The sequence below is a fragment of the Oenanthe melanoleuca genome, chromosome 9 (genome assembly GCF_029582105.1).
Source record: "Oenanthe melanoleuca isolate GR-GAL-2019-014 chromosome 9, OMel1.0, whole genome shotgun sequence".
Classification (NCBI taxonomy): Eukaryota; Metazoa; Chordata; class Aves; order Passeriformes; family Muscicapidae; genus Oenanthe; species Oenanthe melanoleuca.
In genome coordinates, this window is record NC_079343.1 from 13,921,497 (window position 1) to 13,946,357 (window position 24,861).

Sequence of the window (24,861 nt, forward strand, 5' to 3'; positions counted from 1 at the left end):
GTGAGTTTGTGAGCAGCCTGGTGCCTGGGAAGTGCCAGATGCAGGAATAGAGCAGGTGGCAAAAACAAGGTAAGGAGACAAAAGCAGAGCCCCCAAATGCCAAACCCATATTTCCTTGGCTTAATTAAAAAAAAAAAAAAAAAATCACCAGCTTCTTTAAGGAATGTTGGAGTTTTTCTGGTGGTGAGAAACGTTCTCCCAGCAGGAGGGTGGGGAATGCTCCTTCCCTGGGTTTATTGGGTGCTGAGGGAAAAGCTTCAGTCAGGAAGTCAGACTTGTGTAAAATGCTGGAATTTGGGAAGCTGACATCACCCAGCCCAAAAACATCCAGGGAAAGCTGTTGTGTGAAATCCTTGAGTTGTTGTTCCCAATTACAGCTCAAGGGTTGTGAAAACCACCCCAAATTAAACAGAGCAGCCACCCCAGAGCCTCTGTTCCTCTGGAACACGGTGTTCTTGGGAAGGATTTATTTATCCTGCCACCAGCTGGCTAGTGGGGAAAAAAGCTGAGTTTGGGCCAGTCTGGCACAACCCAGTGAGCAGAGGTGAGACAGTGGTGGGGCTGCTGGGAACCCAGCTGGGGAATCTGGACAAAGCCATGAGTGTGGTGGGACAGGAATAACACAGCAGCTGTTCCCAAATGGGGATTCCTCCTCAGAGAGCCCCCCTGGCTCTGCAGGTGTGTCTGGGCTTGAGGTGACAGAGAAATTTGGAAATTTGGGCTCCACAGCAGTAGAAAGAAAACCCAGCCTCGACCCTGAGTGATGGCATTTGGTTTATTGGAGATGTGAGTTAAAAATCAGCAGGATTCTAGCCCAAAACATGACAAAAAATTAGCAGGCAGATCTTTCCTAGTGACAGATTAAGACTTTGCTCACGATTTTTATCCAAATATATTAATTTTGTTTACAAACTCTTAAGTAACAGTTAATCAGTGACATCAACTGCTGTGTGTTCATCTGTGTATATATGGAGTAGCAGAGGGCTGAGGCAGAGTGCAGAACTTGAATCTTGCAGTTGAAGAAGTGACAGGAATGAATTTTGGCACAGAACAGATCAGTGGAACCACTCCCATTCACTGACTTGCATGGAAGGATGATCCCAGCTCCAGGTCTGGCAGCACAAGGATTTGCTGACTGGATCCATATCCACAAAACTGAGGATTTCACTTAAAAAATTGCTCCTTTTTCAGCTGCAGGCCCAGCAGCTGATCCAGATCCTGCCCCAGACCCCTCATCCCCAGGGTGGCTCTGGGCAGCACAGACATGTTTCACTTTCAGGGGGTGCCCAGGGAGCCACGTCAGGCGCATGTGGCAGGAAATGATTTCCTGCAGAAAGGATGGAAACAGATTTTATCACTTGTGCAGTTCATCTCTACTGCCAGGAGGGGCTGTTCACCTGCACTTACCTGGGTTGGGATTTCATGCAGTAGCACAGTGTAGTCAAACTCAACAAAATCATCTTTCCTAATCTGGGCAGGTGTAAAAAAAAGAAAAGAATTATCAGGAACACAGGTTAGTGTTGAAATTCCTGCTGTGATTTACTGGAGCTCAGGGAGGGAGGTGAGCAGGGCCCTGTGGCTGCAGTGAGAGGGGGTTTGATTGTGGAAGGATGGAACTGGGAGCACTTCCTGCATGCAATGTTTGAGGACACCAAGAGCTGTGTAGCTCTGCAGCCTATCTGCACTGAAACCAGGTGCTTATTACTGAATTTAACCCTCAGTTAAACCTGACAATTCTCTGACCCTCTCCTTCAGAGAGATGCTGAATGGCTGAGGGCCTCAGGGCTCTGCAAGTGCTGCTGGATGTGCTGCAGGAGCTGCAGCTGCTCCCCAGCCAGGGGCACAGGCTGCAGCAGCCACTCCTGCAGATCCAGCTAAGGACAATTTTCCCAGCCAAACCAAGTGCTGGTGCAGAGGTGCAGCTGCTGCTGAGGAGCAGCCCTGGGGTGTGGGGAATGTCCCTCAGAGCAGGGCTCTGTGCTGCCCCTGCCCCACTCACCCACTGCCTCACGGACTTCACTTGGGCCAGGAAGTATCCCAAGGTCTCTGTGGACTTCTGCCACATGATGGAGCTGCTGCCAGCCACAGCCAGAGCCCACACTGGCTCCAGGGCAGGCTCAATGTTGCCATAGCTGTCTGCAAGGCAAGGAGAAAGAGAAAATAATATTAATTCTGGCTGGCCAGCAGAAAAATGATGAAGCTCAGAGAGTTTTGCCTGGATGGGGCTCTTCCCTCTGACGTGTCACAGGGAGGAGGGAGGGGAATGATGCTGAACCTGCAGCTCCAGGGAAGTGTGAAGTGTGACAGAGGCATCCCCACGAGGAGGTGAGACACTCAAAAACCCACAACAATGGAGTCCTTACCTAGCTGGGAGAAAAGATGGGATTTTTCCAGGATGGAAAAACTGTGTTGGTCATTCTCAGTGAACATGTGTGGGTTTGGGCACTTGTCATTCCTGGAGGAATCTGCACTGACTGCCCTTAGAAGTGGTGCAGAGCTGCTTGTAAACCCAAACCACCCTCACAGGATGTGCTGAGTGCCTCTGGAAACACAGAGGGGCTCTGCTCTCCCAAAGGCCCTGGGAGCTGGGATGGCTCTGGGAGCTGCTGTCAGTGATGTGGCTCCTTTGCAAATGTCCTTCATCCCCTGGAGACCAAATGGATTTGGGAATACCTGGAATGTTGTTTCCAGTTATTGGCTTGCTTTGGTGCCTGATCCTTTGGTAAAGTCTGTTGTCCTCTTCCTGGATTTCCTTCTGGTCTTTGGTGTGGGAGCACCTGATGGTGACAACAGGAGGAGACTTTTTCTTTGGATACAGCACTGTAGCCAAGCAGTTCCCAGCATCTTCCTGTCAAGGGGGAGTTTAAAACTGTTATTTGTAAATCAAGGTTTTATTTACCAGCAACTCACTCTTTGCATGAAGCTGTTCAGGGGTTAGGAAATTGTCAAGAAGGATTTTATTTTTCTCTTTTTCCAGGAAAGAGGTTAAAACCACAAGGCTAGAGGGATTTAACAGAAGGTTTTAATTAATGCTTGTCCTGCTTTCAGGACATGACAATGCTCTAAGTCATCCTGGAAACATGTGAGAGCTCAAGAAACATTAATTGATAACAGGGACCTTCACTGTGCCAGCCTTGAAACAAAAATAATCTTAAGGCTTCACAGTAAGTTCTGAAAATCATTTGAATTCCACAAAATGTGTGTGAAGGAAGAGCACAGCAAAATGCTGCTGACAGCTGGGACAGGGCCAGTGGAGAGGGGTGGGATTGGAAAGAACAGGGAGCTGTCAACTCCTGATTGCCAGTTTGGGGTGGGGACAGCAGAAGGGGGAGCACAGAAGGGGAATGGGGAGCAGAGAGGGGGAATGGGGAGCACAGAGGTCTTTCCACTGTGGCAGATCCATCCAGGACACAAATGTCCCACTCTTGGAGCTGCTGAGGAGCTGATTCAATGCCCAGGGTGGGGAGGAAGAGCAGGAACTCACCCCAGTCCTGTAGTCCTCAGTGCTGAACTGCAGGTAATACTTGTGGCCAGACTCTGGGATGTTCTGGAAGAGAGAAGATGGTGCCAGCACTGGAATTAGAGCCAAAATTACAGTTTTTCTTGGGTTTTAGTTACAATTCTGGCTGTTTTCAGGACCCAAAGCAAACCTTTGTGTGTTATTTATCCAACCCTGAGCCCTCCTGTTCCCAGCACACTTTTTCCAGGAAATTTTGAATGGTATAAGGTGAGTGGAGTTTCACACCCACAGCAGATCCTCAGCTCAGCACCTGCCTGCCTGGAAAATGCAGGTAAAAAGTTGCTTTAGTCCCTCTGTTTTTATAAAATTCCCTCCTGGAACTTTAGGATGAGGCAAGTCCAGTGTGGAGCCAAATCCCACCAGGAAGGAGGTGCAGGAAACAAAGGATGAGCTCAGACTTTTTAATAATTTCTTTCTTCTCTGCATCCTCCTTCTCCCCTTCTGCCCTTTTTGTGCCTCAAATGGGGTATGGGCAGAGCAGTGAAAAGTGACTTTCTGAAATGCAGGATCACCAAAGGAGGAGTGAGTGCAATGAAATTCAGTTTAAAGGGTCTCATCTCGTGCAATAACCACATTTGAAGTTTAAGATTCTAAAGCCACCCAAGAGGTGCTATTGCTGTGGTTTACAACAGCCTTAATCTGATTAAATTTGGGAATTTTTACAGGGACTCCTGCATATCCTCAGTCCTGCAGGTGAGAGAAGCTGCAGTAGTCAGCAGGACTTTTAAAAGAGCACAGGATTCTGTGTTTCTGGGCCTTTTGAAGCAGATATTCCCTCACAGTACTGCTAGGAGGTACCACCACCCTCCTCCTGCTGCCTGGACAGCTTTCAAATGATGCTAAAACAAATATTTAGTCTGGTGTGAACACCTGAGGCTTCCTCAGCTCACCAGGGACAAGGGAGAAGCTCTGTTGGGCACTAAATAATTGTACAAAACTTTTATTTCCACTGTTTTTTCCCCACTCTCATCTCAAAATTGTTACCCAATCCCAGAGTGTGAGCTGAGCAGAGCTCAGGGATGTCTGGCAACCCCCAGGGAAGCAGCCAAAGATAAAAGTGTCCAAAAAGAGAAGAAAACAAGTGAGTAATTCATTTTTCCACTGGATATCTGGGTCACTGGATTCTTTTACTGCTGGGCTCCAAATTACTGCAACTTTCCTGACAGATTTTTAGTCAGAAAAACCAATTTCAGGTCCCCAGGGAATTAGTTTAAATCAGTTTAAATCAGTTTGCACTTCCCTCACTCCCCAAGGCACAGAAAGGGAGGATCCCTCTCTCCCCACATCCTGAAGCTTTTCATCTCTTCCCCTCTGTTTTCCCACCAGGATTTCCCCCCTGGAATCCGATTTGAGCAGGGAGAGAAGCTCAAGGGAAGGGAAAAGGAGTCAGAGCTGCTCCTGCCATGGGTTCTGCCTTTCCCACCTGCTGGAAATCAACAGAACATTTTTAATTGACTTCCAGTATCAGGGAGCAGAGCTGTGGTGTTGCACTGTTGGTGTGCAAATGTCCACGTGGGAATTTAAAAATGGCATTTTCCAGTCCAATTTAAGCAATGCTGCACGAGGTCACCTGGCTTTTCCCTTTCCCCTTCACCTCCCTACTCCTAAATTAGGATTTCCACAACAGCTTGGGATGGGAAACTGCTCCCAGAAGCTTCCCTTTAAATTCTGGGATCTTCAGCTGGCACAAACCAATGCTTCATTAGCAAAAGTGGATTTTAAAGTGCAGGACAACACCTCCAGGAGCTGCTGCTTCCTAGAAGATCATCAGTCAAGAAAAAATAAAGGACAACAAAAACCATCTGCATCCAACAGCAAGGTAAGGATTATTCCAGGTTTGGTTTTTTGTTGCCAGGAAAGAAAGTCTCATTTTACCTGAACTTGAAAGGTCTTTCCCATCTAAGAGATTTCACCAGCTCTTGGGCTAATAAAATTAATATTAAATCACAAAGCTCATTATTAAAAAAATTATCCTGATTTGATGAGATCCAGTAATAGAGTAACTAATAGGAAAATAGCCCACTTTCAAAAATAGTTAAAAACCAGACAAACCTGAAAAAAAAATCAATCCAAACATTTCTGCCCTTGCCTTCACATAATACAGCAAATTCCTTCCAGGAAATTCTTTTCATTTTTTTCCAGGGGAGGACAGGAAAGAAGGAAGTGCCCACTTTTAGTGCATTTCTCCTCTTGTTTTCTCAGAGTGTGCAAAAACAAAAGGGAAATGAACTGCAGAAAGTGGTTCCAGGGAGCTCACAGCACCCAGCACTAAGGAAATAAGGAGCAATTTCACTTCTCTATAATGAGCCAAATATTTTCCTTCCTGTATCAGGAGGCAGGTGGCTGATAGAGGGTGGAAAAACCCCTTTCCCTCCCCACAAATATTCACTTTTTCTTCAGCCAGGAACAGGTGTTTATATATGGAAATATTTACATGTAGACATATGCAAAGTGCCCAGGAAATACAGAAGGAGCAGTTTTGGAGAGTATTAAATAACAGGATTTCTGTCATAGGTGTTTGTAAGAAAACTTGAATTTCACAGGAAAACTTGAATATCCCAGGAGCCCTTCCATGCTCAGCACCCAGTGATCTCTGTAACACAAGGCTGCATTAATTAATGCACCCCAGATATTTCTTGGTTTGGAACACCTTTTTTTGAAAGGGGAGATTTAACACTACACCCTCTGACTCATTTTTAGGAGTTGCACAGGAGAAGTAGTGGAAGATCTCCAGATCCTGGAAAGGATCCAGTGGAATCCAGTGCTGCCTTTGGCACCTCAGACTGGGAACTCAGAACAAGCAGCCCTTGCTCTCAGGAGCAGCCCAGCAGAATCTAGAGTTTATTCTGGGAATTCAGAACAAGCAGCCCTTGCTCTCAGGGGATGCCCAGTAAAATCCAGGATCCAGAATTTATTCTGGGAATTCAGAACCACCAGCCCTTGCTCTCAGGAGCTGCTCAGCAGAATTCAGGATCCAGAATTTGTTCTGGGAATTCAGAACCACCAGCCCTTGCTCTCAGGAGCTGCCCAGCAGCAGCACACAGGGCAGGATTTAAATCCCATCCCTCAGCTCTGCAGGAAGGTGATGCATTCCTTCCAGGATCTACAGCACGGGACAAACATTCCCCACAAGTTTTTGCCTGATCCTGTACTTTCAGAAAAACTGAATAAGCTGTAAAAAAACCCCCAAATCTGGAGGAGGAGAAGGGCTGAACCCGAGCACCACCTCAGGCATCCCCGTGATGGGCAGGCTCCTCTCTGGGACTCCTGTCCCCTCAGTTCCATGTGGTTTGTGGAAGATGAAGGTATATTTCTTTTCTGATGGGAACTGCATCACTTTTCGATTAAGTTCGTGGTATGAGGGAGGGATTGCGGGGCAGCAGCTCCTGAGGAGAGGCAGAGGAAGGGAGATGGGACAGCGGTCCCTGAGGAGATCCAGGTGTCCCTGAGGAGGTGGGACAGCGGTCCCTGAGGAGATCCAGGTGTCACCGAGGGAGATGGGACAGCGGTCCCTGAGGACAGCCAGGTGTCCCTGAGGACAGCCAGGGTCCCTGAGGAGGTGGGACAGCGGTCCCTGAGGACAGCCAGGGTCCCTGAGGAGGTGGGACAGCGGTCCCTGAGGACAGCCAGGTGTCACCGAGGGAGATGGGACAGCGGTCCCTGAGGACAGCCAGGGTCCCTGAGGGAGGTGGGACAGCGGTCCCTGAGGACAGCCAGGTGTCCCTGAGGAGGTGGGACAGCGGTCCCTGAGGACAGCCAGGGTCCCTGAGGGAGGTGGGACAGCGGTCCCTGAGGACAGCCAGGTGTCCCTGAGGAGGTGGGACAGCGGTCCCTGAGGACAGCCAGGTGTCCCTGAGGACAGCCAGGTGTCACCGAGGGAGATGGGACAGCGGTCCCTGAGGACAGCCAGGGTCCCTGAGGAGGTGGGACAGCGGTCCCGGCTGTACCCCAGGATGGGGCAGCGGCTCCCGGGGGACGCCGGCAGGCGCCCGGAGCCCTGCGTGGGAACGCTCTAAACTCAGCTCCGTATAACACCACTAATGTAATAATTACTGTTAATTACACTTTCCCAGCGTCCCTCCACACCCCGCCGCTCCCCGCTTACCTTCAGCGTAGCCTTGCGGACTTGCCCGAGCGCCCTGAGCCCGCCGGGGGATCCCGCCTGGAAGTTGCGGTACTGCAGGGCCAGGCGCGCCGCCGCCGCGGCCGAGCGGCTGCCGGGCTCCAGCGGCTGCGCGGCGGGGCAGCCGCGGGGGAACAGCAGCACCGACAGCAGCAGCAGGGCGGGCGGCGAGGCGCGGAGCCCCGGCACGGCACGGAGCCGCGGCATGCTGCGGGCAGCGCGGGCACTGGGGCGGGCTCGGCCCCGCCGCCCTACAAATAGCGGCGCCCGGCCCGCTGCTCCCGCCCGCCCTCCGCCCGCTGGCAGCGCCCGGCCCGGCCCGGGAGCGGCTCCCGGCCCTCAGCACGGCCCCCGCGGGGCTGAGGGGAACCGGGGGCTTGAGGGGAGCCAGGACGTTATGGGGGACCCGGAGGCTTGTAGATGCTGGGGGGATTTGAGAGGGACCCAGGTATGGAGGGGAGCCAAGGGGGTTTGAGGAGGTTTGAGGCTTTTGAGGAGTGTCAGGAACTGAGGGGAGCCAGGGGCACTTGATGGGGACCGGGGGTTCTGAGAGGAACCAGGAGGATTTGAGGGTGACCAGGGGTTTGAGAGGAACCAGGAGGATTTGAGGGGGACTGAGGACTCGAAGAGCAGCCAGGGGGACTTTGGAGGGATTTTAAGGGGAGCTAGGGGGAATTGAAGGGAGCAGAGAAGTTTGAGGGAGACCAGGGATTTTTGGGGATCGGAGGGATTTGAGGGAAGCCAGGGGGGCTCAAGGGGGACCAGGGGTTCTGAGAGGAGGGGACTGGGGATACTCGAGTAGGGCTGGGAGCCAGGGGGACTCGAAAGATGCTGGAGCTTGAGCAGGACTGGGGGTTCTGAGGGGAGCCAGGGACACGGAGGGTCACAGGATTTGTCTGAAGGGAGCTTGCAGCTGGAGCCAGATGTGTAATCCTGACACAGCTCACAGCAAACACAGGTAATGGTTGGAAAAACGCAGTTAGCTCCTTCTCAGTGTTACCACAACTCAACACCTCCCAAACCCCAGAGCCTCGCTCACACCATGACACTGCGTGGGACACAGCTGAAATATTCCAAATATAATGCAGAAGAAGCATTCATCTCTGGAATAAATCTCAGTGAAGTTTTTGGAACCAGTACAGTCATGTCTTGGTAACATGAAGAAAATAGAGAAAGCAGCCAGATTTCCTTAAAATTATTTTTGGGATATGTGGACTTGTTGCCTTGCTCTTCCTGGAAGCATCTGTTTTGGAGAGACTGAATGTGGTAAAATGTAAAAGGCTGCAGCACTTCCTGTGTTAAAAAAGCTGATTTTTAATGACCTGCTCTATTGACTTCCAAGCAGACAGGGGTTTGTATGTGCAGCTGGGAATCTGTTTTTGTGCTCTGCATGAGTATTGGGGCAGGTTTCTGGGCTGGGACCTCAGAGAAGTAAATCAAAACTCTGGTTAAGGACTCAAACTGTCTCCTGTGAAGCTTTAAGTCTCTTTTTATTACTGAAATGGTTTTTCACAGAACTGAAAATTCAGTATTTCAGAGGCATTCCTAAGTGAGGGAAAGCATTATTACAGTAAAGGTATAATACCATTCTTTGTTAGTTTTTTATACCACCCAGCTAATTTCCCTGAATTTGTTGATTTTTTTTTTTTCCTCCTGAAATAGACTCTGTAATTAACAATTTGTATCTCTACATTCACATTTCACACAGGGTGGGCTGGAGGGGGCTTGGAGCAGCCTGGACTGGTGGAAGATGTCCCTGCTTGGTGTCAAGGTTAGCTGAAAAATCCTTTTTTCCTTATTGGGACACGTGTCAGGTTTGTCTCCAATATTTTTCTGGAAGAAGCCAACATTTTCTCATGGTGACAGCGCTGATGTCCCTTTCCAACTGAAATCCCCAGGCTGATTGCCCTGGGCTGGTACTGGGGGGGTTTGGGCAGTGCCAGCTGTCCCTGCTGTCCCTGCTGTCCCCTCCCTGCCCTTCCCTGGCTGTGGGATGAGTCCCATGGGAGCGCAGGAAGCGCAGATCCTTGGAAAGGCGAGCAGGGATGGCCGGGGAGGGACTTTGGGGCAGGATGTCCTTTGGGGCAGGGTGGGGTGAGCTGGGAGGGAGCGGCTGCTGCTGCTCGGGGAAGGAGTGAAACCCACCCTGAGCAGGGGTTTCACACTCTGTGATGCTCGGGGAAGCAGTGAAACCCACCCTGAGCAGGGGTTTCACACTTTGTGATGCTCGGGGAAGGAATGAAACCCACCCTGAGCAGGGGTTTCACACTCTGTGATGCTCGGGGAAGCAGTGAAACCCACCCTGAGCAGGGGTTTCACACTCTGTGATGCTCAGGGAAGGAGTGAAACCCACCCTGAGCAGGGATTTCACACTCTGTGATGCTCAGGGAAGCAGTGAAACCCACCCTGAGCAGGGGTTTCACACTCTGTGATGCTCAGGGAAGGAATGAAACCCACCCTGGGCAGGGATTTCACACTCTGTGATGCTCAGGGAAGCAGTGAAACCCACCCTGAGCAGGGGTTTCACACTCTGTGATGCTCGGGGAAGGAGTGAAACCCACCCTGAGCAGGGATTTCACACTCTGTGATGCTCGGGGAAGCAGTGAAACCCACCCTGAGCAGGGGTTTCACACTCTGTGATGCTCGGGGAAGCAGTGAAACCCACCCTGAGCAGCGGTTTCACACTTTCAGCTTCGGTGCCTTGGATGGGGGAGTTCCTTAAACAGAGGTGAAAGCCTCTAAACGCGGCTTTGTCACGAAAAGCCGAGCCCTGAGCGCTGCCCCATCCCTGACTTTGGATTCATTTCCTTTCCCCTGGCGTTCTCCTCCTTTTCCTGCTGTCCCGGGGACAGGGCAGTGTCCTTCCTCCCGGGGCTGTGAGTAACCCAGTCAGTGTGACAGGGGCTCTGAACCCCTGCGACAGAGCAGGGACAATCCCAGGGCAGCTCCCTACACTTCGCTGCTGGAATTTGCTGTTGATCTGAATTTACAAAACAATTTGACTTGGAAAAAAACCAAAAGCTCAGATGCTGAACAGGTCCAGGTCAAGGCTGGGGGATGTTTGTAAATGTGCACTAGCACGAGGTTTTGTGCTTCCACAACATTTAGGAAATGTATTTATTTTAAGCTCTGAGGGTTTTGTGCCCTTAAAAGCTGGAAGGGCATCCTCCAAGAGCCAAGGTTCCTTCAGGCTGTTTGGTGAGGGTGAGATGGAGCTCTGCAGTGTCAGAGCTGAATGACCTGACCTGAAGGGATGCAGCCACTGCTGCAGTGTGTCCAGAGGAGGCACCAGGATGGTCAGAGGGATGGAGCAGCTCTGGGAGGAGAGGCTGGAGAATGGGATTGCTCAGCCTGGAGAAGCTTTGGGGTGACCTCATCTGAAGGGGCTACAGTAAAGAATAAGGGGAACTATTGACAAGGGATGGGGGGACAGGACACAGGGAATGGCTTCCCACTGCCAGAGAGCAGGGATGGGTGGGATACTGGGAAGGAATTCCTGGCTGGGAGGGGCTGGGATGGAATTCCCAGAGCAGCTGTGGCTGTCCCTGGATCCCTGGCAGTGTCCAGGTTGGACATTGGGGTTTGGAGCAGCCTGGGACAGTGGGAGGTGTCCTGCCCTGGCAGGGGTGGGGCTGGATGGGCTTTAAGGTCCTTTCCAACCCCAACCATTCCCTAATCCCATGATTCTGTATATTCTGGTTAATTGGAAGGTGCTGCAGGGAGGTTTTGTCCTTTCCAGTATTTTTCCTGACCCTGCTGGTGTCAGCTCCAGCTCAGAGCCTCTCTCCCTCTCCCCTTCTCTGTTCCCCTTCAGGAACCAGGACATTCTGGGAAACTCCTCTGTGATTTGCACCACACTTGTGCCACAGCTGACTTGGACCCTTTGGATCTGGAAATGAGGCTTGGTTCAGGCAGTGGCTCTAAAAATCATTCTGAGGTTTGCATTTTCCTTCTTCATACATCAAGTGCTTGTTTAGAGGCCAATTATTCCTAATTAGTTTCATATTTGGAGGTGATTTCTATCCCCTGTATGCACCAGACCTCACTGGCTCACAATCATTACCAGCTGGCTGCAATTTAGTAAAGTGAATTTGGACAAAATTCACTTCATTTGGTTGTGCAACTTTTCCAGTTTTAACTTCACCATCTTGATGTAATTAAGAACAAGTTCTGTTTCTTGATTTTAACTGATTTGGGATTTATTCTCAATAATTAATCCAAATAATTTATTTTTAATTAGTCTCCAAATATTTTGCTGGATAAACCAAGGATGGGTCACCTTTTAATGCATTTCTTGACTGACCTTACCTATAGGAATAAAATATGGGTACTGATTTAGAGTGGCTCACTTTTTCCAGAAAAATTTGGGTTTGAAGGCTCCTGATTATTTTTAAATCACGGATAGGATTTTTTTTTTTAAAGAAATATTTGTATTTTGTGTCAGCAGCAGTTCTCTCACTCCAGGACCTCAGGACCTTACAAATTGTTTCTCCCCATCTTTCTTGTATTGGAAGGCCTTAATTAGGTCACCCCAGCACTTGACTTTTAAGGGATAATATTTAAATCAGCCAGGAAGGTCTGACTTAGCCTTCTGACCAAAACCAAAGCTCATTGATGCTGTTTCCATTATTTTGTGTATTTTCATGTTGGGTTTCAAATGTGTGCCAAGGTCCTGTACAATTGAGATGGCACCAGGGAGTGTCAGAGCTCCCTTAGCTGCTGCTCCCAGTGAATTTTCCTGCAGCACTTCTGCTCCTGCTGCTTGAGGCTCCTCCAGCCTGAAGGATGTTGGTGTAAAGTCACCTTTAATGCCCCATTTCACCCAATTTGGTGTTTTTTTACTGTATCAAATCAAAGCTTTTGCAGTGTCAGACATTCCCAGGCAGAACTAACCCCTTGTGAACCCAGAGAAACAGAGAAGCACAGAAACTCCCAAGCATGTGAGCATTTACAGGATCCTCTTTGACTGCACTTCCCCAAATGTTGTTTTGCAAGGAAATTGGAACCAATCTGCCATGATCTAATCCCAGGAAAGTGAAAGGACATGGATTATAAACAGGGAGTCAATCACTGCAGATGATCACTGTGATTCTGACAGTTGGGCAGAGACACAGAACATTTGGCAAACTTCTTTTGGATCCTTTCCTTTTCATTCTGGAGCTGCTATGGAACAGAGAAACCTTCCCAGACAAACAAATCCCTTCCATGGCCAGGGAGATCCCAACACCCAGAGCCTGGAATAAACACAGGCAGGAAATAATCCCTGTTAATTACCTGAAATCACCTCGTGAAGCTGTAACAAATGCATGTGGGATCATGCTCAGGCCTGTTTAAAAACAAACAGCAATTCCAGCAGCCCTTTGGAGCTGAGCTGTGAGGGCAATGTTTGCTTTTTGCAGTGCCTGATGGCTGTCACAGGGAGCTCAGCTGGGATCTTGGGTTGTTGGACAGCTCTTGCAGCAGTTCTGCCTCTCCAGAGATGTTTGGGCAGATCCCTAAGAGATGGGAGTGTGAAATGAAACCTCTGAGCAGATCATGGATGTGCAGCCACAGCCCCTCACCCCACAAAGCTTTCATTTGTTTGATGCTAACATTTACTTACCTGAAAGCAATAAAAACCCCCTTGTAAAGGTGACTTTTTGACACTGATTCTGTAATTAAATGAAAAAGATTCAGTGCATGTTCCTGGGAAATGAAGGTTACAACAGCACAATAACTTGGGAGGTGTTTGGTTGCACAATGTTTGGAGAAGACATTAAATATTTGCACAACCAGGGGGTGATGGCTCAGGGATGTTTGAAATAAGGTGAGGACAGGAGAGGGTTTCTCACCAAAATTCCTCAGCATTGTCTCACCTCACTTCTCTCTGCCAGGTGCAGTGGCCCCTCAGAGAGGAAGCAATTTTCCATGTCCTGCTCACTGGATCCCCTCCCTGTGCCCTTTTCCAGGATGGGGATGCTGAGCCCTGAGGTTGCTGAGGACAGAAAGCCCTGTGGGGACAGCCCTGCACTGCCACTGCTCCAGGCACCCCTCAAAGGTGATCCAACATCATTTATTCCATCATTTTTAACATCTCTTAGACAAACCACTAAAATACTCCTCACTGAGACCTTCCTTGAGTAGCTGGGGATGATATTTAGAGTGGGAAACAGGTAGAATTTATTGTTAATTCTGTTCTATGAAGAATTTGTGTTGCAGGGAGATTAATTCACTTAAATGCAGGGTTTTATCTTCACACATGAATTTTGTACTTAGGTTTTTTAAAGGTTTGCTCAAAGTTGCACACTTATAGCCTGTATTTATGTCAGTAGATACATAAATTACTCATGGAATTATTCATTGAACTTGATGATGTTGGAGATCTTTTCCAGCCTTAGTGATTCTAGGATTCTATTTCCCAATTTTCAGCTCACCCTGTGAAATGTGTGATGACAATTTGCAGGTTTTCAATTTTACTCTTCTGGAGGGTTTCCAGTAACCAGGTGATTGAAACAGATTGAGCACCCTGGCAGCAGGAAATGCAGGTTAATCTTCAGCAACTCCTACAGTTATTTCAAAGAACAAATCAAAATCCACATTGTGATCTGTTTGTATTTCAAAGTTCATGTCTGGTTCCTGTAGGCACCTCTTGGACTTAAAAATAACTAGGATTGCACTTTAATCTGAGTATTAGATGGACATGGAATTAAAACATCAGAGCAGCCATGTCCAGCTCTTTAAATAATTAATGTATATAAAATCTCATTTCTATACTGATAAATGGTTTGGTTATCTCATCTCTCATTGGTCAGTGAATTATCTCAAATAATCTCGTTTTCTTGGTTGTGAACTGCAAGAACTGCTCCTTTGTTCTCTTCTGCATCACTGTGTGTTCCCAGAACTTGTGAGAAAATGATCTTTTTCCCCTGGATTAGTCACGGTGTTTGACAAGCTGGCCTTCTTTCCTCCTGAAATGTATCAGCACCTCCGTGTTTATTTCTCCAGGGCTTTAACCAGCAGGAGGAGGGGGGAGTCCAGCTCAACATTTGGGTTTAAAAATCTGGTGGAACACCAGCTTTCCCAAAGTTCAGTGTGGTGCTTTTCGTGGGTAGTGCAGTGCCTGAGCTGTGTTTATCCTGTCCCAGCTCCAGGGACAGAGCTGTGAGCTCAGCCCAAAGGACTTGCAGCCACTGGAGCTCCAGGAGCAGCTCAAGGAGAGCAGCAGAGGGGCTCAGCCATCCCCAGCAGCCTGGATCCACCTGGAGGGTACAAGGTGAAAACTCTTCCACTTTCATCCCTGGGACAGGGGAGGAGTTGGTGTGACCTGGCAGAGCTCCCCCACATCCACACTCCCACCCCAGAGGGATTCCCTGGTTCCACTGGGAAAATGGATCTGAAGTGCTGGGATGACTCTAATGATCAGGTTTTCCTAAAGACTGAGGGTTTTCAGGAGAAATAGGGAAAAGTTTCATGTCTAAATGGCTATTTAATGTCTAAATGGTGCTTCTGGCTTGGAAAAGGAACCTTTGGCTCCTCACAGAACCATGGAATTCCAGACTGGATGGGCTGGAAGAAACCTTAAATCTCTCATTGCATGGGCAGGGACAGCTCCCACTGTCCCAGGGATCCAGGGGCAGCCACAGCTGCTCTGGCAATTCCATCCCAGCCCCTCCCAGGGAGGAATTTGGGTTATAAAATTTGGGTTTGGCTTAGAACATAAAACCATGTCCAGGATGGGTTTGTTCATTTATTTTTTTCCAAAGAAAAAATGCCTTCAGAGTTGTAGAATTTTATTCTCCCAGGTATTGGTGTTCTAGAATGTGCTGAACTATTTCTATGGATGAAATGAATGAAATTATCCCAGATTTAATAATTTGCTGTCAGTTAAGAGCCTGGTGCTATAATTTTTATAAGTATAGATCTCTTTAGATTGGTGATGTGTTCACAAAGAGCACAGTGCCACATGTATATAAATTATAAATAAATATATATATAGTGAGAGAGGTGTAACCCATGATTGAAGTGATTTTTGTGGCTGATCCCTGATATCATCCACCTTTCCCTCTGAAAGGATTTTTAACTGAGTATTTAATCCAAACAAATACAGAAAGTTTAAGGGAAATTCTTACATTGAGGAAAAAGGGAGAACTTTCCCTTTTTTCTGTGTAAGCCATTGCAGTTTCCCTGCAGAAAGCTCCAACCTGTATTGACATTTTGGTTTCCTTTTTCTCCCTAACCCTGGCTGCCCTTGATCCCAGAGGAGAACAATGGGAGGGGAGTGAGTGCTGAGGGTATTTCAAGCACAATCATGGGAAATGCTCCCATCACCTTTTCCTTCCCTGGTCAATCCTCAGGCTGTGCTCCAGCCAGATCCACAAGCCTGATCCTGAGGGAATTGCTAACAACAGGGAAAAGCTCCTGTGTTCCAGTGGGATCCTGTTCTGAGGGAATTGTTAACATAAAAAACTCCTGTATTCCAGAGGGATTCTGTTTTGAGGGATTTGTTATAATAAAAAAACTCCTGTGTTCCAGAGGGATCCTGTTCTGAGGGAATAGTTATAATAAAAAACTCCTGTGTTCCAGTGGGATTCTGTTCCTGAAGGAATAGTTATAATAAAAAACTCCTGTATTCCAGTGGGATCCTGTTCCTGAGGGAATTGTTACCCTAAAAATCTCCTGTATTCCAGTGGAAATCTGTTCTGAGGGAATAGTTACCATAAAAACTCCTGTATTCCAGTGGGGTTCTGTTCCTGAGGGAATTGTTAACAACATAAAATCTCCTGTATTCCAGTGACAGCCTTGGAATGGCACAAGGAGGCCTCATCCAGGGCCCAGGATCCTCTCCTGCTGCATTCAGAATGGAGGAATTACACTGATCTGAACAGCTCAAAAGGTCAGAGATTTATTTTTAATGAATTATTTTTCCCAGCTTTCTTAAATCTAATTATCAACTTTCCATATTTGTAGTGGTTGCAGGGTTTGAGAGGCAGCAGAGTAAACTTGGTTTAGGTATAAATTGCCATATTTTAACAAGACAGTTAAATGGAGGGAAGTGATATTAATATTTCACTTGACTGGGAGAGGAAAGGCCTGGAATTCCCAGGGGAAGAGTCACAGCACCTGTGCTGAACTCACCCAGATTTTTGGCAGGAATGATGCAATTGCTCATCATGAATGGAACAGAAAACAATTCTGATCCCAAGCAAGAGAAGCCTGGCTCAGGAGGTGCCATCACTGCAATCAGAGAAGGTTTCAGTGAGCTGGAGAAGGTAACAAATTGGTTGTGTGTTAAAAGAAATCTGAGGGGGTAGAAGATCACTCCAAAAACCAAAACAAATTAATTCCTTCTTTTATTTTTGCTGTGTTTCCATCTTTCCCTTTGCTGTGTTTCCTTTCCAAAGCAAGGAAGGGGCAGGAGTTTAGGAGAGTCTGGTTCAGGTCAGTCTTGCTGGAAAAGCAATTTGGGTGTCCCTGATCAATCTGTTTAATTAACTAAAAATGCAGAATTGAAGAAGTTGTTGGATATTTTTGCATTTTTCTGCAGTTGGCTGCAGGAGACTTTTCTCAGACTATTGGCTGAGGGTTGGGGTGTCCAGCCTGGAGAAGAGAAAGATCTGGAGAGATTTAATTGAGGCTTTGCAAGACCTGAAAGGAGTCAGAAAGAGCTGGAGAGGGACCTGGACAAGGAGCTGGAGTGCCAGGACAAGGGGAATGGTTTGAACTAAAGGAGGAGAGATTTAACTGGGATATTGGGAAGGAATTCCTGGCTGGGATGGAATTCCCAGAGCAGCTGTGGATCCCTGGATCCCTGGCAGTGTCCCAGGCCAGGCTGCAGCAGCTGGCACAGTGGGAGGTGTCCCTGCCATGGCAGGGGAGGCACTGGTGGGATTTAAGGTCCTTCCATCCCAAACCATTCCACAATTCCAGCCCAAAGAGAACCTGGTTATGGGGCCAGCAGTGTCTGGGGCTAAAGCACCTTCCCAGCTGTTGATCAGAACAGAACTTCAGACATTTTATCCCTGGTTTTTCTTGCTCATCTCTTAGCTGAGAGGTGATGGGAACAAGCAGCAGGAGCATCCCCAAGCCCTGGCAGTGGGACATTTTGGGAGTGGCACTTTTATAACCATCACTGGCTTTGTGGTTTATCCTGAGACAACAGCACCAGCAGTAAATTGTCCCTTCAGGGCCAGCATTTAGTGCCAGCTCAGAGAAGTGCAGGATGGCTGTGGCAGGTGAATAAATCCTGCAGGAGGATCCCAGGGGAACAATGCCTGCTTGCCAAATCTGTTTGCAGAGTGCACAAAGCAAGGAGGGAAACATTGCAAGAGCACAAAGGTTTTCTGACAGACCCAGCCCAGGCTGCTGCCTCAGCAAAGCTCTTTGTTGGTGCTTTTCTTCCAGCCCCAAACTGGGATTGAGCCAGCACTGCATCCACTGGGACTGGGATGCTGTGGCTGTAGGATAAACCCCAGTTATGCTCGTGGAACCCATTTCTTTTTCCTCATTTCCTTGAAGATGGGTGTGGGGAGCAGTGATTCATCCACTCCTATGGGATGTGTGTTTTTTTCCCATTTCCTGGAAGCACTCTGTGTTTGGGGAAGGTTGCTGGGCACAATCCACAGCCACTATCAGGCATTTTCTGCTGGGTGCAACTGCCTGAAAATCCCTTCAGCTTTGTAAGGAAATCACTTTTCCTATGGGACAAGCAGGGTGTGAGGCTGGCTCTGGGAAATATTCCCAGGGAAGAAAGGCTGGGAATGTGCTGACAGCAGCACTGCTCTTTCAGGTGTCAGTGTAAGAAGCTTATAAAAAGCTCTGGTTTTGCTTGGTGAGCAGAAAGTGCAGGAAAATGGGCTGGGAATGTGTGGAGCAGAAGCTGCAATGATGTTGGGACAGGAATGCTCAGCAGGGAAGGCACAGGCAGCCTTAAAAGGAAGAGAAAACTCCAGCATGTGAATTCTAGAGAAACAAATTACACAAAGCTGATGAATTATGACCAATTTGTGGCCTGACTTTGATGAAGTGACTTTGGAAAAGAAGGGTTTGGACTCCTGAGGATGCAGATTTGCCCCTGACTATCAGAGCTGTGATCTGAATTTTGGTGTTGGTGCCAGCCCTCCCCCCCAGCAGCCCCAGAGCAGGGCTCAGATGTGCCTGTCCCTCCCCTTATCTGCAGTGCCTCTGCTGGCTCTGATCCCCTGCACTGATCAGATTTGAAGGAGTTCTAAAAGCCTCCTCAGCTGTTTCTCCTCTTTTGGTGGGGATGCAAAGTCAGAGAAGCCAAGTACAACAGCCCAGTGGCTGCCAGGCCTTGGCCAGAGCTGGGCTGCATTCCCCCAGGAATGAGGAGAGTTCCCCAGCAGCTCCATGGGAACTGGATCCAGGGAATTCAGCTGCAGACCTGCAGCCAAGGCCTGCCCAGAGCTCTTATTGTTGGAGTGGAACACAAGAAGTGTGAGCTCATGCTTTGCCAGCAAACTCAGAGAAGGAAGCAAACACTCCAGCTGCAGGATGGGATGTTCTTCCTTGGCATGGCTCCCCAAAGCAGGGTTGTTATCTGTTCCCTTTCCTCAGTTCAGTTTCTCTCCCCATTTTCCATTCCTTATCACTTTCCAGAGCCCTGCCCCTGGCACTTCTTGTCAGATGTCAGATATTTAAACTTGGAGCTGTATTTTCTATGAGTGCTTTGTGGTTGTGGATCTCAAATTTCCAGAAAAAAAAAAAAAAAAATTGTATTTGCCTTCCAGATAAGAGGAAAAAAAAACAAAACTTAATTTAGTTTCTCTTCAATTTCTTCTAATCTGATTTCATCTCCTGGTTACCATGCAGGGAGTGGTAGAGTCCCCATCCCTGGAAGAGTTTAAAAATCCTCAGGATGGGGTTTAGTGCTGGGTTAACAGCTGGACTGATGCTCCTGGAGGTCTTTTCCAACTTTAGGCTTCTGGGATGTTTCTAAAAGGACAAAGAACTTGTGGTTCAAAAGGGTTTTCAGCTCCTCTGGGTGTCACCAAAGCAGATTCCACAGGAGATGTCCATGGCCAGGACAGCATGGTGGGATTTCCTTCCCCATCCAAGGAGAAATGGGTTTGTATGTGCAATTAATCATTTAAATATTAATAAAACTGGGAATGTTGCTCCCAGTGGAAGCAGGGAGAGGTAAAATCCCACATGGCCTTCCCATGTCTCTGGCATCCATTCCCTGGGATGGAATTAAGGATTTGCCTACAGGAAGAGGAAAATACAGAAATAAACCAAGTTGTGAGGGAAAGCACAGCACAGTTCCCACTGAAACCACCTGAGAACTTGCTTTACTCATTTCCTCCTGCTCCAACCAAAGAATTCTGTTCTTTTCTTCTTTTTCAAGGACCATGTGGAGCCCAGGCCCAGCTCTGACTCAGGTGGTGAAGGCACAGCACCATTTTTCCTTTGTGGCAAGAAGGTGAGTCTTGGAGGTTCCCAAAAAATGTCAAAATTTTCCAAGCCAAGGAAGCTGGAATGACCTTTCCTTGAAATCTTGGCTAGGAATAATTCCTTTCACATTTCCTGAGTGGGGATGAGCTGGCTGTGGTGCCAGGAAAGGGGAGGGGAATATTTCAGTTCTTCATCTGTAGGATTTGTATTTATTCACTTGTCATTTATGGGGAACAAGGTGAACCCACTCATTTCCTTCTCTCAGGCCATGAATAATATTGAGGAAATTGTTTGCACTTGGAAAGCACCAGGTGGGGAGCTCAGGGATATAAAAATGCAAAGAATTGTAATCTGAAGCTGTGACATCAAGTGTTGAGCAAGATGCTTCTAAAGGAAACAATATATTTTCAGAATTAGATTACAAATTATTTTTTTTCTGTGCAGAATAATTTCTCATTCACTCTTTGAAGGAAGTAAAAGGGAAGTTTGCATTTCATCTCTCTCTCCAGCCCCTCACTTGAACAAATGCTTAGGCAGAATTTCTTGTCCTCTAATTTGAATTATCAGTTTGTGAAATGGTTTTTCCTTCCCTCTCCAGCTTGTTTCCAATTCTTTGCCTATAAGAAAATTATTATGCTCCCCCTTTCCCACCCTTTTCTCTTTTCCTCAAAATCAGAGCTTTTTGTAATTTTTTTCCCCCATGGTATCACTTTCTTGGGTTATGAAGTAAAGCCTCATACTCTGAGATAAAGCTGGATATGTGGAGATGACTCAGGATTACTGGAATAATTCTGATTTTTCATTTTTGGTTTGTTTTAAATGATTTCAACCCAATGAGAATATTAAACAGAACCATGTCAACTGCAGGGCTAGAATTTAATTGAATTTCCTCAGATCCAAGGCATGGGAGAGCTGGTGAGAAGGAATTCCAGAGAGGGGAGGAATTAATCTGCAAGTGAGGGATCAGGTGTATCAGCAAAGGAATTCCAGCTCAGGGAACAACAGGACCACTGAGTCAAGTTGTTTGCTTGGAAAGTTCTCCAGGCTGCAGCAGAGAGAAGGAAAGAAATCCACCCCACCTCAGGCAGGTTTTGGAAGGTGTCCAGCAAAGTTCAGCACTCCAGGGCAGAGGAAATGCCTGAGGAGGAACTGCTGGGTGTGCAGCAAATGCTCAGGGCAGGAGAACTTTGGGATAGAGGAGCAGAGGGAGGGCACAGGGAGCTGAGAGGGGCAGCAGGAGCAGCTGCTGGATCCTTGGAGTGTCCAACAGGCTGGGAGCAGCCCTGCACTTGGGAACAGGCTCCCAAATCCCAACATTTCTGCTCACAGGGACACCACGGGGACAGCCCTGGCATGGGGTCAGAGGGAAGCAGTTCCCTCTCCCACCCATTTCTCCCTCTGCAGAGGGTGAGGAGCCCTGGTGACAATGAGTGACAATGAGTGACAATGAGTGACTGTGAGCTCTCCTGGCCCTCAGCCAGAGCAGGGAAGCAGAGCCCTTGTCCAGGGTGGGAACTTCCTTCATTCCCAGGGCACTGAGGTTGCATGGCACCAACCTCCAGCATCTGCTTCAGCATCAGAGCTTCCTGCTGAAATTCCAGGGCTGAGCTGGGAAATCCTTCATGTCCATCCTGCTGGAAGAAGCAGGAGAGTTTTAAGAAGTTTGAATGTTTTGGAAATGCATCTTTTCAAAGATGAACCAGGAAATGCTTTGCTTCAGTGCCTCTCAGGCTGCTGCTGTTGTTCAGTATTTCCACCAAATAACTTGAGGATTTTTAAAACTTAGCACTGGTAAGATCCACCAGGAGTTTGTGCATCCTGAGGAAAAGAGGCACAAAGGGAAAGTCGTGCATGGAGCCAAGTTCAAGTGTTACCTACAAATTCATTGCCACTTGAGGGAGCTCAAAGATAATTGACTTTGCAGAGCCACCTCCAGTTCCCTCATTCCAGGGAGACAATCTCTACCCACAGATAAAAGTGATAACTTTGGGAAGCAAAGCTAAAACGAGCCTGGGGTTGTATTTATCCTACTCTGTGGAACACCAGGATCTTTAGGATCTTTGCTCTCAGGCAGATTTATGGGGCAGAAAAGTTTCCTCAGCCTCTTCCCAGCACTTTGAAGAAATCAAACTTGCCTTGGGATGGTGCATAAACAGCCAACAGCATTTGAGTGAGACAGAGAGGTTTGTAATCAGCCATTCCTCAGCACATGGAGTGGTTAAAAACTGGTTGCATGCCTGTGTGTGACAGATCCTTCATCCTCTGGGGGGAAAAGGAGGAGATTTTCCTTCAGAAAGTGGATAATGGGGTAGTGATGGTGGAGCCAATTTAATCATGTGAAATACAATGGGATCATGTGAATAATTTGATCATGTGAATAATTTATTCATGTGAATTACATTGAGATCATGTGAATAATTTAATCATGTGAAATACATTGAGATCATGTGAACAATTTGATCATGTGAATAATTTATTCATGTGAATTACATTGAGATCATGTGAATAATTTAATCATGTGAATTACATTGAGATCATGTGAACAATTTAATCATGTGAATTACATTGAGATCATGTGAATAATTTATTCATGTGAATAACAGCTCTTGCTTTGTTGCAGTTTTGAAGCATCTTCCCAGAGACAGCAGTAACTGTGAGGAGCTGAACCTGAAGCTCATCCTTGTTTCCTGGGAGTGTTTATTGTCCTGAGCACTCCCTGATTGATCTGGGCAGTGCAGGGAGGGGAGGCCACAGGCACAAGGATTTTATGGCCCCTATAAAAGCTGCACACAGCTTTTCCTCCTTTTGCTGCTGTTAAATGCAGCATTTGGGATCATATGGCACTTTGAGTGCTCTGATTTATGGGGAGGCAGCAACTGCATCTGTAATAAACATTCTAAAGGCTGAGTTGAAGAGCAATCCACTGCATTTATTTGGGATATAAACACTTCCTGCAATGCATGTGGGAATCAGCCCGGGCTGAACTCACAGCCAGAGCTTCAAGGTCAAAGCCAAGGTGGAGGTGAGTGGAGAGAAAGGTAAATATTGGGAATTAGCAAATGGAAAACTGTCTTTTTGTCCTGTTAAATACTCTGGATGCATGGCTGTAATTTCTTACTCTCTGATAAAGAGCCTGGTGTTCCACAGAATAGGATAAATACAGTCCCAGGCTCCATTTAGCTTTGCTTCCCAAAGTTATCAGTTTTATCTGGATAGAAATTGTCTCCCTGGAATTAGGGAACTGGAGGTGGCTCAATTATCTTTGAGCTCCCTCAAGTGGCAATGAAACCTTGGAGTTTGGCACAGGAACCCTGGAATATGGAATAGAAATCCTTGAGTTTTTTACAAAACCCCTGGAGTTTGTCACTGAAATCCTGGAATTGGTCACAGAAATCCTCGAGTTTGTCACTGCAATCCTTGGGTTTGTCACTGAAATAATCGAGTTTATTATGAAACCCCTGGAAATTGTCACTGAAATTCTTTAATTTCTCACTGAAACCCTCGAGTTTGTAATAGAAATCCTCGAGTTTGTCACTCGACTTTGTCACAGAATCCCTCGAGCTTTTCACAAAACCCCTTGAGTTTGTCGCTGAAACTCTCGATTTTTTTACAAAAACACTGGATTTTGTCACTGAAATCCTTGAGTTTGCCACTGAAAGTTTCCAATTTGTTGCAAACTGCTTTTCCCAGGAAGCTGTGTAACTTGAGCCCGTGTTTTTCTCAGGGGCTGTAGTAAACTGAGATGTTCAGATTTCAAGGAATCGACACCAGCTCAGTGAACACGACTCGTTTAGTCACAGCATTTCTTTTGGCAGGTCTCTGAAAAGACGAGTGTCAAGTGAAATGAAGCGTTTGATGCAAGAGGAGTTTGCAGCTGATCCACAACATGATACCTGCATGTTTTCAGAAGTTGTTTTGACTTTCTTCTATGGTTCCTTATCAAATTCATGGCAAAGTGAATGTGGTAAAACTCAGCCCTTTGCTTTCTAACCTTGAAAAGGTAAATAAATCCTTTGGCTTGAGTCACAAGTGGTTTTGCCTCATTAAGAGCATATTTTATTCAAAAAGAGTATATTTGAATCAGAAAGCAATTGATGTGCACACAGGATTTGGGTCATTTTTGGTGCAAGAAGGTGAAATTTGATGGAAGACTGGAGCTTTTGACAGTAAAAAAGCAGCTTTTTACATCACCACGTTATAGTCCAAAAATATATTTATCACACTACTATTGCTAAATTTTGTTAATAGCAGAATTCAAACTCTATTCATACAGCACAGTCTTCCAACATTCTACATCCAGCATTCATTTGAATATTTGCATAAAGCCAGTAATATAATATATAGTTATAAGAGCAAGATAACAACAGTTATAACAACAGAAGTTATAAAAACAGTGATAACAACAATTATAACAACAGTTATAAAAACAGCTGACTGCGGGCTGCTTGCAGCCTGGCCCTCAAACTTCATTTACACTTATATTTACATTTACACTTACACTTACATTTACATTTACACTTGCATATTACTTAAAATTACATTTACACTTAGACTTGCACTCACATTTACACTTACATTTACACTTACATTTACACTTACATTTACACTTACATTTACATTTATACTTACAGGTGCATTTTACTTACAATTACATTTACACTTACATTTACATTTGCACTTACACTTTTTACACTTCTTTTTACACTTTTTACACTTTTTACACATTTTACTCTTACACTTACATTTACACTACACTTATATTTACATTTTTTCTATTATTTCACGTTCCCCTTTGCCCGGGCCCCTCGCAGGCCGCAGCCCAGCGCTG

At 46.9% G+C, this 24,861-nt stretch overlaps 2 protein-coding genes across 3 annotated transcripts; one reads left to right on the forward strand and one right to left on the reverse strand.

Moving 5' to 3' along the window:
* Positions 1-761: 761 nt before the first annotated feature.
* Positions 762-7,945, reverse strand: LOC130256644 (ovocalyxin-32-like). Its single transcript, XM_056498452.1, has 6 exons — positions 7,626-7,945; positions 3,485-3,547; positions 2,674-2,848; positions 2,000-2,136; positions 1,408-1,470; positions 762-1,327 (listed from the first exon to the last, which is right to left on the reverse strand). Exons 1-6 carry the CDS (start codon positions 7,848-7,850, stop codon positions 1,169-1,171), a joined length of 822 nt encoding a protein of 273 aa, XP_056354427.1. The 5' UTR covers positions 7,851-7,945; the 3' UTR covers positions 762-1,168.
* LOC130256646 (uncharacterized) lies at positions 5,440-24,842 on the forward strand. Of its 2 annotated transcripts, XM_056498455.1 has the most exons (9): positions 5,440-6,825; positions 9,352-9,414; positions 11,458-11,580; positions 14,768-14,888; positions 16,414-16,515; positions 16,773-16,891; positions 19,987-20,061; positions 22,654-23,055; positions 23,849-24,842. In XM_056498455.1, exons 1-8 carry the CDS (start codon positions 6,763-6,765, stop codon positions 22,657-22,659), a joined length of 672 nt encoding a protein of 223 aa, XP_056354430.1. In that variant the 5' UTR covers positions 5,440-6,762; the 3' UTR covers positions 22,660-23,055; positions 23,849-24,842. The 2 variants fall into 2 exon arrangements, with proteins under 2 accessions (XP_056354430.1, XP_056354431.1); XM_056498456.1 differs by lacking the exons at positions 5,440-6,825; positions 22,654-23,055 and adding an exon at positions 8,438-8,601.
* The last annotated feature ends 19 nt before the right edge of the window (positions 24,843-24,861 follow it).